General features: G+C 40.2%; 1 protein-coding gene across 1 annotated transcript; it reads left to right on the top strand.

Moving 5' to 3' along the window:
• Positions 1-41: 41 nt before the first annotated feature.
• Positions 42-12651, top strand: ETNPPL (ethanolamine-phosphate phospho-lyase). The gene is made up of 13 exons (XM_009076396.1): positions 42-147; positions 1710-1828; positions 1988-2147; positions 2971-3045; positions 4543-4636; positions 5613-5729; positions 7428-7510; positions 8032-8257; positions 9108-9262; positions 9994-10083; positions 10285-10415; positions 11338-11405; positions 12246-12651. The coding sequence occupies exons 1-13, from the start codon at positions 92-94 to the stop codon at positions 12375-12377; spliced, it is 1506 nt and encodes a 501-aa protein (XP_009074644.1). The 5' UTR covers positions 42-91; the 3' UTR covers positions 12378-12651.
• The last annotated feature ends 894 nt before the right edge of the window (positions 12652-13545 follow it).

The raw sequence follows: 13545 nt of genomic DNA, 5'->3' as shown, positions 1-13545 counted from the left end.
CATAAGAGGCGGGGAACCGTCGGGCTGGGACAGATCGTGCCGTTCCGAGCCGAGCCGTGCCAAGCCAAGCCGAGCCGAGCTGTCCGGCGGGATGGAGGAGCGCTACACCAAGGCAGAGACCCTCGCCCTGCGGAGGAAGCACATCGGGTAGGGCTGCGGGACGGTTGTGCCTGGTGGCTTGGCTTTTCCAACAGATCAAAGCGAGCAGACCGAGCGTGGTACCCAGGTGTACGTCTGAAATGAGGCTGTGCAGGGTTGGGTTGTTGTTTTTTTTTGTGAATAAACCGCGCTCACCTGGAAAACAGACGTCTCTGCTAACGGGACTGCAGGAAGGCTGCCAGCAGTTGTGACCTGAGCGATAGTCCTGACTGTGCATGTATCTGATCCTTCTGCATTGCAATGTTATTTCCTCCAGAATGTGCGGTGTTAATTCTTTCTTTAGTAGGTGTTGCCAAGTAAAAAATAAGTCCAGGTTGTTAAAAACAGCGTTGTCTAGTTTGCTGATCACATGTTATATGTGTGGCATATATAGAAAGATCACTGAAGGTTCATAACTCACTAAAGATTCATAAAAGTCATGGCCTCAGAAAGAAAAACACTCTTTAAGGGCCAGCTCAATGTTAAGGCACTCCTGCCTGTGCAAGGGTTGTAGAATTGAGCTGTGCTGGGCAAACAAACAGAGATTTTCACAGAATGAACTGACATGTTATAAAAGAAAAATCTGCAGTCAAGAAATGGCCAATGATGATGAAGTGCATTGCTTTTAAAGTGTACCAGAGAAATAGGCAAAGATGTCAGAAAAGATCTATGCAACTGGGCTAGAAGCTGTTAGAAAGAATGTAAACTACTTTGCATTCCAGGGGTCACTTTTAGGCTTTACAAGTTCATAATCTCAGTATACCCTATAATAACTCTCAGACTTACCTGGAAACAACTGTGTTTATCCAAGGCTATATAAACATTGCTAAAATTCAGAAGACTTTTCATCTGCTCAGTAATATCATTCAACATAATTACATAGCTGGCACATTCTCCAAGAGGAAAAAAAATTAAAAAAATAAAAGAGTATTTAAAGAGTACTTTGGGTGATTATAAGGGACCTGGGTTTCATGGAAGTCAGTGTGATTTAGGTGCTTATAAAAGGTTTTATCCAAAGCAGACAGAGTGAGATAGTGAGACTTTTAGGACCTGCTCAGCACCTCTGAAAATAAAGCCTGCAAAGCATTAGTGTTTTGTTCTTGACTGTGACCTCTATATGCTACAGTCATCCATTGCGTAATGAATTTTTGGCTATAGTATCAACCAATGCTTAACAGCTTAGTTTAGTCACAGTGAATTATTTGGCCATAGATGTCCTTAAGGCATGTAAACAAACAGAGCTACAGCCTAGAAACACAGCAGGACATATAAGGACCTGGAATGACGTGCAGCCACTGTGCTCTTGTGAAATCAGACAGAATCAAGCTTTGAAAACACCCTTATTAAAGACCTGGTTCTGTTCTCACTGTGCCTGGGAAGGTGTGGGGGGGGGCTGTTTTCACTTTCAGCAAGAGCCCCCTACTTGACCACCATCTGAACAACTCACCAACTCTTTGCAGAGGGAGGCAGTAGTCTCCAGAGCTGCAAAAGATCAACCCCCTCAACACTCAAAGGAGGCGGAAGAAGTGAGAAAACTAAAATGGTGTTATTTTATAATTATTCTTTTTTAGGCCTTCCTGCAAGGTTTTTTATGCCAAGGACCCTCTGAAGATAGTACGTGCTCAGGGCCAATATATGTTTGATGAGAAAGGAGAAAAATACTTAGACTGCATCAACAACGTTGCCCATGGTAAGCGGTTTAACTTGAGACTGCTTCCATTCCTTCATTTTTAATAGGGATTAGAACATGCTTCTGTCAAGTGATGATGTTCACAGTGCTTCTCTGAACCTCCTTGTGTGGTTCAATACTGTCTGCTTGCTAGTAATAACTCATTATTTTCTTCTTTAGTTGGCCACAGTCATCCATATGTGATAAAGGCTGCAACAAAACAGATGGAACTGCTCAATACAAACTCTCGTTTCCTGCATGACAACCTTGTTCAGTACGCACAGCGTCTTACAGCCACCCTGCCCGAGAAACTCTCTGTTTGCTACTTTGTTAACTCTGGGTATGTCTGAATAGTATTTTTTTTCTGTTATGACTATTTTGCTTCTGTTTGAGATGAACACTCAGGACAGCTTGGTTTAAATCTTACTAAGTAGAACTTAGTAATATCCAACAAATGTATATCCAGTACTGATCAAAACTTCCTTCCTACTTGCAACTGCCATATTTAATGTGATGTCTCAAAGCAAGAGAGCCAAAACATGAAACTGGCCTGCTGAATGTTATGCAAAAGAAAAGGAGGGGGAAAAAAAAGGAGAAAAGGAATTTGGACTGCAAATTGGTGAACATTATGTACAGATTGGTGAATGCCATCTGTAAATTGACATCTAGCCTTGGAAACAAGTAGTCTTCGTTAGGCAGTCTGTTAGTTCATAGTCACTCACATTGCCAGAACAGACAGCCTTCAGGGACCCGTGAGCAGAGGGGCTGCAATAGGTCAGGCTGGAAGTTTGAGTCTTTGACCAGGGCACAGATTTGCATTCTCTGCTGCCTTATGGTGCAATTGCTGGGGAGTTTGGGGTGGGAGATGGGGCATTGCTTTTCAAGGGTTTGCAACTGCATTGTGTTCTCAGCTGCAAAGTGGTCTCATTTGTACCAAGAGGAGGTAAATATCTACAAGCAAACTGGGGGAGGGAAAGAAAGAACCTCTTTGTTTGCTCTTTATACAAAGAGCTGGTTTTTATTTGCCCTTTTACATCGCACTCATAGTATCAACCTCAGTATTGTTATATCTATTGGTCTCATGCCTCATCTTCTGCGTCAGAATGTCCTTTAAATTGGAAGCACTTCCTCACTGTTTTGTTGCCCTATCTGTTATTATGCAGGTCTGAAGCAAATGATCTTGCTTTACGACTGGCTCGGCAGTACCGTGGGCACCAGGATGTGATCACCCTTGAAAAGTAAGTACATAGAGTAGCTTATGTGAACGCAGGCAGCAACTCCTGCCTTTACTTCAGAAGCAGCTTTGCAGCAAACCCCTGCTGTTTGTACTCCACTGCCTGGTGAAAGGAAAGCTTTGTTGCTTTTGTATTAGAAGAGGTCAGGAAACCCCTTTTTCACATTTGGATAAACACAAGTTTTGAAGATCTCTGAAAAATAAGCTTGTCAGTCACCCCAGAAGGTCAGTCTCCTGCTAGAGGGCATTTCCCACAGAGACTCCCAAAGCAAGTCAGGCCAGAGACTTGAATGCTGATTTTCAACAGTAGGTGGTCTGGCCACTGGGCTGCTATGCAAAAGGACTTTCTGTTTGTCACACGTTGCTGGGCATGTTTCATTTTGCACAAAAAAATGTTCAGTGGTCAAGAAGAAAGATCCTGTAGCTCTTCAGCAGTGCTGCAATGATGCTCAGCTCTCCTCCAGTGAACACAAGTATGCGTGCAAAACCAAGCTGCTCCAAAATCAGGAGGCATTGAGAGAGCCATCAGCCATGGGGAAGGTGGCCAACCACATTTCCAGGTTTTTCTGTTCTTGATACAGCTGTAGGTTTGGTTACATTGCTGTAGGGCTGGATCTTCTTCTCAGGTTATGATTAGAAAGTCCAGCCAGAGCAACTGCAAGACTACAGGCCCCTATCTGAACAGTAGAAAGCAAGTTTGACTCAGCCAAGCTCAGATCCCTGTTAGCCACACACTACCTTGTGTGTGCTACTATGAGATTGTGATATGTCTTTGATTTGGTTTGAGGTTCACTTCACTTCAAGTTTATGGCTGGACAAAAGTGTTCCTTAGCTGAATGAAGATGCTACATGCTTTAGGCTCAAAAGGCTCTGGTTCCATGTTTCTAAATCAAATTGACCTCAGTAGTAACCAGCTTTAGCATACTCTGCAGTTCAAAGCTTTTATATTCAAAAAATTCATCCTTATCCTGAAGGTGACTTCTGCCAAACCATCTAGCCTGTAGGGTCTTCGAGGCAGATAGTGGTGTGCTGTTGTTGCATAAGGTTCCCACTTACCAATGCAATGCACACTCTTGAAAGTCTTTGCAATGGTGTTGGGGCTTACCTTGCAAATCTTGGGTTGGCCAGAGTTGGGGCCCACAGGTTGGAAATGAAGGAGCTAGATCCACCCTTCAGTTGCTATGTAAGGCTGCTAGTACAACCACCTTAGAGTCAATCAGGTCCAGGGGACTTCATCTTGGTCTGTCCCCATGCTGACACTTGACTTTATGTGAGAAAAAAAACCTTCTGGTTCCAGTCTTGCTGGTGAATTGAAGTCATCAGCAATTTCATATTGCCTTTGAGAGAAAGTCTGAGTAAATTAAATCAAGATTCCTTCACAAACAATGCTACTGTGTTGCAGATACAGTTGCTTATTCTGGATTGTTTATAGGCATAGTTATAAAGTTGGCTCTTCTATACATTTGATGAAAAGTGACTTGCATATTTAACACTCATGCAGTGCTTACCATGGCCATGTTACATCTCTGATTGACATCAGTCCCTATAAATTTAATCAGCTGGGGAAGGACAGCAAGAAGGAGTATGTGCATGTGGTAAGTGTGGTTTTTTGTTTGGGTTTTTCATTTGGTCATTTTTACGTCTGTTATGCAGCATATTGAATTACCCACTTCGGGTGTAAATATGCTTTCATTCTGTTTTGCTGATGCTAGAGTACATACACTTGACTGGTTTACAGAGAAATAAATACAGCAAAATTGTTTGCTTTTGGATTTCTAAGAGGGTGTTCAACTGTGAGGCTGATTTCCTTCATAGTGCTACAAGTTTCTTTAGTTACTGCATGATACAGTTACACAGTTTGATGAAATTAGCCAATATTCATTGTGTTGGTTTGACTTTGGACCCTGAGTCTACTTCCAAAAAACTGGAAAGGCAGACTGCAGAAGTTTACAACGATCTGGGTATAGGACTCATGGCTGTCCAAGTGGGATTTTTCAACCTAAGTTTGTATACCTTACAAAGACAATAATCTTTCTCAGCCCAGAGATACACAAAAAGCAGATCTTTCCTATCTAGACCTACTTGCATTAACTGCACTGCCAAAGTAGTATCCACATTTTTATATCACTTCCTTTCTCTTATTTACTGAACCTCTCCCAACACCAGTTGTAGAGACGTGAAGGTCATACCCTCATACCATGACTAGGACACTGGAAGGGAAGTGACACACTGGAAAAGTCCATTATCCAGTTGCAGAAATAGATCTTTCTGCAAGAATCTGAAATAAAATGATGAATGAGAACTCATTATTGTGTCTTGAGGGAGAGGACAGTCTTGAAAGGTGGATGAGGTAGATGATGGCTCTTTCAACCTTGTGATGAATGCATCACAAGGCTGGATTGAGTTGAAGCTCCTGTAAACATATTTGCAATTCCAAGCAGAAATTGAGGCTGTACTAACTCCCATTACGTATCTGTGTGGAAATCTAGTAAAGCAGAGCAATAGAAAAGAAAGTAAATGTTTCATAGAAGGATGGCCTTTATTTTAAAAAAAATAAATCGGTCTTTTCAGGCTCCTTCTCCAGATATCTACAGAGGGAAATACAGGGAAGACCACCCAGATCCAGCAAGTGCTTATGCTGAAGAGGTGAAAAAAATTATTGAAGAAACACAGAAGAATGGACGCAAGGTGGGTGTTTTGTGCTCTAGAAATGCTGAGGCTTCATCTATTAAGTGTGGCATGGGGGCATGTAACAGGCAACTAAGGACTTGTTTCTTTACTCAGTTTCACATGCTTCCCTCTCCCTTCATTTTTCTATAATGGGTTCTGTGTTCAAAATGGGCCATTTTTCTACCTGATGCTTTTATCATAATTTTTCTAGGCATCAGTAAAATGATCAATAATATGGTTGTATATAAGCAGATACAACCAAAGGAGTTTAATTTCCCATTTTATGAATTGAGTTGGTAGATTGTAAATATCTTAGAGCAAGGTTTGAGGTCAACTAAGAAACTACATCACAAATTCTAGCAAAGATATATAAAAGCCTCCAGGACATGGAGAAAATCTACTAGATAAAATCTTGGTGCTACATTTCTGAGCCTCGTAGCTTAAGATAACTTTGGAGTCACATAGAAAGATGAAACTTTCTAATCATACACCCTATGAACTCGATAAAAACCTTAAATAAGTTTACCTAAAATGTGTGTTAATGTTTTATATGATGGCATTAACGTTTTGAGACATGTAGAGCTTGATCCAAGACTGGAACATGTTCCCGTCCAGTCCAATGGACTTACATCATTCTTCTTTTATTTTCTTCATCAACATTTTTTTATTCTCTACTAACGGATAGTTTTGTTTTTTCTTCCCTTGTTTCCTTTCTTTTGCATATTTCTTAGGTTTTGGTGACATAGACCTGTGGCAGGACAAGTTGTGCTAAAGGCTAAGCCTCACATGCTATGGGAAGCTTCGTACTCTTTGGCCGTAGCATGCCTCTTCAAATATAGTGTACGGTTCTTTGCACGTTACTGCTCGGCCTTGTTTCCAGGAAGACTGCACCAGCACAGAGAGACCTCTTGATGCTCAGGGAGGGGTTCACAAGTGGTGTGGGGATGCAATCCCTTAAATAGCAGACTTATGCTGAGACCTTGGGGTAATATTGTATCTCTGCTGCATAGACCTTTGCTGTTGACAAGAAAGGAATTTTGATGTTCCGGTGTATCTGATCTGCTGCTCTTACTCTTCCTGACTTGAAATAACTTTCTTTTTCATTCCTAGCAACTGGAATTATTTCATCTGTAGAATTTTTCTCTTTTGTCAAGTGCCTCGTACCGACATTTCACTTGTGTAGCTATTTGCATAAGGCAGGGGTGCCCAAAGGCTAGCCACAGGTCATCTTACAGTTCAGCTTCTACACACCTCTACTTGGTGTTCAGGATTGGACAAAAAAGCTGATCACAACATATACCTGTTACTGAAGAGTCTTGGCATTAAGCAAGTTTTATTAACTTCTTAGGGAAAATGACACACACTGTTGTGTGTCTCATGTAAATTGAAATTTGTAAATAAATTTACATAGGTCCCAGAAGCCTGATCATTGCACCGATGTTGACCAATTCAACAGCTGTAGGACAAGGGCTTAATGGAGATCCTTGCATTCCCATCAGGCTGCAAAGGTGGCCCTGGCTACTGCAAATTTGGGCACCCCAGATTACAAAATGGATACATTCTTTAGCCATAGCTGTTCTCAAGAGCTCTCAATTGTCCAACCCATTGCGTGATTAAATTAAGGCACACATTTAAACATTTATTTCTAGACTGTTAGATGTCTGTGCAAAGGCCAAGTAGATGAACACAGCTCTCACCTGAGTTTCTTTCTTGTAGATTGCTGCCTTCATAGCTGAGTCCATGCAGAGCTGTGGAGGCCAAGTAATTCCACCTGTGGGCTACTTCCAGAAAGTGGCAGAGTACGTACATCACTTCAAAGGTGGATAACTGGAAAATTAACCAAAGAAACAGATTTTTCACTATAGGCTTATCTAATCAATTCAGCTGTCAACCTCTCTTATTCTTGGCTATCTGTGGCTCATTTCTACTTTTTGAAGAGTGTGATTCCACTTCAATTTTTTGTGGAATATCAGGTGACTAATTGTTTTTAGCTAGATATTTGTCTTTCCTTACCGATTGTTAATCCTCAACCATACATTTGATGGAAGATGAAGTTAAATCATCATAATTATAATCCTGCAGTACCATTACAGTACCGCTATTTTGCATCAAAATGTCAGATTTTTTCCTTAACATTTAGCATATAAAAATTTTATAGCTATAAAACAGCTATAAAATATTTTTATATAGCTGTGTTCTTTTTTTCCTGCACTGGTCTCACACTGGAGAATTTCTGTAATACAGACTCCCTTGTCCTTGATTGCCTACCTGAGACATGTACTGCAGCAGTAGTCTTTCAAGCTTTTCTGTTTATTTTCAGGTATGTGCATGCAGCAGGTGGAGTGTTTATAGCTGATGAAGTCCAGGTTGGCTTTGGCAGAGTTGGGAAGCATTTTTGGGCATTCCAGCTACAAGGCGAAGACTTTGTGCCTGACATTGTCACCATGGGAAAGCCCATTGGCAATGGACACCCTATGTCTTGTGTGGTCACAACAAGGGAAATTGCTGAAGGTTTTGGTGCCTCTGGACTGGAATATTTTAATACAGTAAGTTCATAGGTGAAGGTTTGCCTTTTTTTTTTCTTTTGGTCTGCATTTAGCAGTTAGAAGGTTTTCAGGTGATTCAGCTAACATCTAGATCCATCACATTACTAAGAGCTCAAGTCAATCACAGTCTAATGTCTAAAAGCAAGTGGAGAGACTTTGAAATATGTTCTGTATCAAGTGGTGCATTATCATGTGGACCAGCACTAGCTCTCTGGCAAGTCATGCATCTCAGCTGACATCCATACAGATAAATTCTTCCTTACAACTCTGAAATGTTGATCATATAAAATTAAATTTTCTAGGACAGACTCTGTACTGATGGGGCCCATGCCCTGGCAGACCCTGTTCTGCAGTTGACACCTAACAAAACAGAGAACCTTTACTAGGAAACATTTAATTGGTGTGCATGCCACAGAAGTACAGCTTTCTTCTGGTTTACAGAGCCCTCTTTCTGCTCCTGTGACTCAGCCTTCTTCTCAGCTGCCATGAATCCCCCTGCTTTTGATGGAGTTTTTACCCTCTGGTTCAAGAAATTTTGGATCTGTCACCCACTGCTTTTCCCAGGAGCATTTTGCCTGCACAAGCAGGCTGAACACTTCAGCTGTGAAATCTTCAAATTACTGAAACCTGAAGTGGAGGGAGAGAGAGTCCCTCCCTTCCAAAAGTGTGAGGAATGATGTTCCACAGCCTGAATGGCACAAAATCCCCACCTCTTCAAACTTTCTTCATGACATGCCAAGCAGGAGAGGGCAAATGAAAACTGCACGGATAGACACAGATGAATGTTTTGGTTTGGTGGGCTTTTTTTTTTGATGATGGGTTTTGTTTCTCTGTTTGTTTTTGCTATCAGTTTGGAGGCAATCCAGTCTCTTGTGCTGTTGGTTTGGCTGTGCTGGATGTAATAGAGAAAGAAGATCTCCAAGGAAATGCTACACGTGTAGGAAATTATCTTCTGGAGTTACTGGCTGAGCAGAAAGAGAAACATCCCTTAGTGGGAGATATCAGGTGGGTGTGCTACAGAAATGTCAGACAAGAAAGTAACTGTGCTAGGAAAAGGAACAAGCATGGGGTGAGTGGAACACAGAAACATTATGTCATTTTTTTTACACGTCTTTTTTAAGATGGACTACCCTACTAGTATTGTAAGGCAATATATTTTTTTAAAAAAGTTGTCCATCCATCTGCTTAGTTAGGTATAAGCATAACCACTAGAAAAGCTCTGGGAGAGCAGGAGAGAAAAAGCCATCCAAATGCAATAACCCAGTTGTCATCACAATATTGTGATTCAAATCTCTGGTCCATCTCCTTGGGATATGTTACTGTGGATTTCCTCATCTCATGTTACTACCATTGATAACTGCCTTTAGGTTTTTTTGGGGGGCAGGGATTGAGTTGCAGGGTTTTCATACTTCTTGTCTTTCATTATCTTCCACAGCCCCCTGACATAATTTGCAGGATAAGAGAGAAAGAAAATTATTCTATCATTCTTAACTAGCCATGTAGCCTTAAAGAGCCAGCTAAATTTATTTATCCAGAAATATCTGTTGTCCCATTTGATCATCTGAAGTAGCCAAAAGGCGACCAAAGAGAAAGTCTTGTCTTTCATGCTCCTTTCCCAGTTTGCATTGCAGGGGAGGGAATTGCAGTTGTTAGAAATAGGTATCACATTTGCAGCTGAAGGGTTAGGTTACTGATGCTGGATTTCACTTGTGTGTACTTTTTTTTCTCTATTCCAGGGGTGCTGGATTGTTTGTTGGAGTGGATCTGGTGAAAGATCGACAAAAGCGAACACCAGCCACAGCTGAAGCCCTTCATCTTATTTACAAGTAAACAGTTTTTAAAGACTCTGTAGTAATCAAACTCTCCTAATGTTCCCCAGCAGTTAGTAATAAATTTCAGTTTAAATTTGTGTAGTTTTTCATACTAGAAAAAGAAAACTTTCAAAATCTGTCTCAGCCTGCAGGGTGTGACAGGACACAATATAATTTTCTGCCTGTGTCTAACACAGATGTTTCCTTTTTCCACAGGCTCAAAGAGCACCAAATACTTCTTAGCGCAGATGGACCCTACAGAAATATTCTAAAATTTAAACCACCAATGTGTTTCACTATGGAAGATGCAAAACATGCAGTGGAGACAATTGATGCACTTCTTACAGGTATGTATGCTTTAGGGCTCAGAGGAATACTCTTCTTTGTTCATTTCCAGATGACCCTTTAGAAACAACAGCTGCCATAACCTAAGCCTTTGCATGCAAGGGAAAGTAATCAACTGCATTTCTTACCACTTATACAAACTGCTGTTCTTAATGCCAATTATTAAAAATAAATAAAAAGCCCTATATGTACTTCTTCCAAACTTTTAGGCAAAATCCTACACTTAATCCTTTCTCTCACAGACTCAGTGTTATTACTCATTTCTGGTCACATATATGACTGTATGTTAAGAAGTGAATATATTAATTCAGCACCAACCTGAAAGATACTGCAGAGACACTGGTGTAACTTTCCATAATGTACTCTACCTTTTTTTTTTTTTGGTTTTGTTTGGTTTTCTTGTGGGTTTTTAGTTTGTTTTTGTTTTAACTGGTGTACCAGAACATGATTGCCTCACTCAAATTTAGCCTGAAGGTTTTCAGGCTCTATTTATCTTTTATCTGAGGAAAATAACATCAGATATACTATTATTGTAAGGACTCCCAAAGCCCATTGTACACTAAATGCTCCCATCTTCTGAGATCATAACAACTAGAGTTAGACTAGCACAAACCTGCTGGACAAAGGCAGAATTCCACTCTGAAAGGTCTACCTGAACTCCCATGCTACAGTCAAGTTGTTCATTTTAATCTTTTCTCTAGACACCCTCAAGCTACACAGTCCTGATAGATTAATCACATTGCCTCAAAAAATGTTTTCGAAAGTATTCATCATTCTTCAGTTATTCTTCTGAGTGATAAATGCCCAGAGGAATAACTGGGTTTTTTCACTTCAGTCAGCTATTAAATTGACTCTATGCTGGTCATATTAAAAAGAACCCCTGGTTCTTTTTAATTTAATTATTTTATTACTTTGGATTTTTAGAAATGGAAGAGGCCACTGGAATGAAGACAGAAAATAATGCATCTACAAATGTACAGTGTAAAAGAAAAGTAAGTTTAACATTTTTAAACTCTTATTCAGATAGGTGTTTGGCAAAGCAAGTATAAATTACTTTGGTAGAGCATGCTTTCATTGTTTTGTAGCTTGAGTGGCTCTGTGCCTTGAAAATGAGTTCAGAATGTAACTTACTGCTAGAAACCTGAGGGGATTGTCTCACTGGTGCAAATATAAAAAGAGATGAAGAATACAGTCCTACAACAAGAAACATGTTACAGATGAGCCCCTCACCTTGTCTGGCTGTTCAAACACGGCCAACCAGACTTCGGGCTGCACAAAATCATGAGCACAGCAGACAGCAATCACTAGTTCTAGGTATTACAAGCTACTGATGGATATTTGGATTTCTAAGCAAGCCTTCAGCCTGGAAGGTGTCCAGGTTTTCAGACAGTTCCAAGGATTTTGTTTCCACCATAGCTCTTTGAGTGTGAATGGCTGACATGCATCCAAATTAGAACTTCTTAGTTTGCAGCCCCAACTTGGGATAAATCACATATAATTTCTCACACCCTTAAAAACATGTTGCTCTCTTTATAGGAAAGCTCCTGAACTGTCCCTCAGTGGATTTTCCAGTGGTGCTGTGGGGGTGGGAAACCTGTAGTAATTAAGCAGAGACCCTATTAATTATTTGCTATCTATCTGGATTATACTAGATTTGGAGTGTAAGCCTCCTCTTACAGATATTTGTACATATTCAGTTCAATTTCTTTCAAAGCTAAGAAGTTGTGCTGTTAATAAAGAATCAGGCAGAGCTACCTAACAGGAGCCAAGTCCAATGGCTGCCTGGTGGAAGACATGCACATGACTCCATTGACATTTTCTTTCTGTTTCAGACAACTGAAGAGAGTTCTCAACCAGAAGGTGCAAATGAAGCCATTGGCCACGTGAATGGAGCTGCCTGCAGACAAGAAAATGGGATTTATTCGAAGAAACGCTCACAGTCAAGTAAAAGAATAAGAACATGAAGAGTGAACTTTCTTCATTCAGTTTGAATTTGTCTCCATCTTGCTTTTGAGATGAAGAGTGCAATAGTCCAAGTCCTAGGATCTGTTTAAAGCCTAGTCATACCTTCCATAAACTGGCTGAATTCCTATTAGCTTCAGTAGGTTTAAAATACCTTCTCAGATACATGAGAAGTGCACCATGTGGCTTGAAATCTAGATGTGACAGAATGGACAAGTGATACCAAAATACCTTGGTGCTGATGGCAGGCTTGACATAGGTGCACAAACTCAGTGAAACCCACGGATTTACCTACATTACATAGAATCTGATTTGCTTAACTGCCGTAAAGTAAATGCCAATCCTATTAAGTTTAAAAATATATGCTTAACATGCTATTTTTACAATATTTTAAATTTCAATATGTAATATTGAGATGTTAATTACTTCCCATGTTTTAATGGCTGAATTCACTAAACAATGCTTGAGAAAGAAATAATTATCTTCCAGTGTAAGTTAGGTCCTATGGACCACATTCCCAGCTGATGTAAATTGGACTAGCTTTGCTAATGTTAACACTGCTCTACCAAGAGTCTACCACTCTGTGTGTAGAAACATGATGTCTGTGCAGGGCATTCCACTATAAATTCAAAGAAAATGAAGAATCTCATTTTCTCTGAATAAATCAACTTTTATAAATAACTATTTATATAGAGTAAGATTTTATGATTTTTTTTCAGAAGTTTATAGATTAAACCTTATCCGTCCATAAAATATGTGAGTATAGATCATTTCAGACACAGTGATTGATTGAATTTAACCTGAAGGTCTCTCAAAATAAGGTTCCCAGAGACAGCCCAGATTGAATTCCCATGGATTTTAGTTGCTTTGACAGTTGTGGGAATTACTGCTGGATCCTGTTGAAGCTGTGCTGTTACTTTGTCAGTTATGATGAAGAGTTGCATACCAGTTTGCATGGGATCCTGACAAATAAGTGGCTATGCTAACATTGGATAGATTACTAAAATGAGAGGACCACTGCATAAACCATGTATGAAACCACTGCCTATTTGTCTGCTAGATATTTCAGACAGATTTGAGCACATACAAGCCCTGCTTCTCTTTCTTAATACATGCACAGTTCCATGCTATGGAGGACACTGAGGGTTTGTACTTCAAAAAAACACAAGC

Source organism: Acanthisitta chloris, unplaced genomic scaffold (assembly GCF_000695815.1).
Source record: "Acanthisitta chloris isolate BGI_N310 unplaced genomic scaffold, ASM69581v1 scaffold40116, whole genome shotgun sequence".
In the NCBI taxonomy this organism is placed as follows: Eukaryota; Metazoa; Chordata; class Aves; order Passeriformes; family Acanthisittidae; genus Acanthisitta; species Acanthisitta chloris.
Note: the sequence above shows the minus strand (reverse complement) of the source record. Positions and strands in the feature narration are given on the sequence as shown.

Coding starts and splice junctions, on each gene's coding strand:
- ETNPPL (XM_009076396.1), top strand. CDS start 92: ATGGAGGAGCGCTACACCAAGGCAGAGACCCTCGCCCTGCGGAGGAAG. Junction 148..1,709: donor CTGCGGAGGAAGCACATCGG/GTAGGGCTGCGG, acceptor ATTCTTTTTTAG/GCCTTCCTGCAAGGTTTTTT. Junction 4,637..5,612: donor AGAAGGAGTATGTGCATGTG/GTAAGTGTGGTT, acceptor CGGTCTTTTCAG/GCTCCTTCTCCAGATATCTA.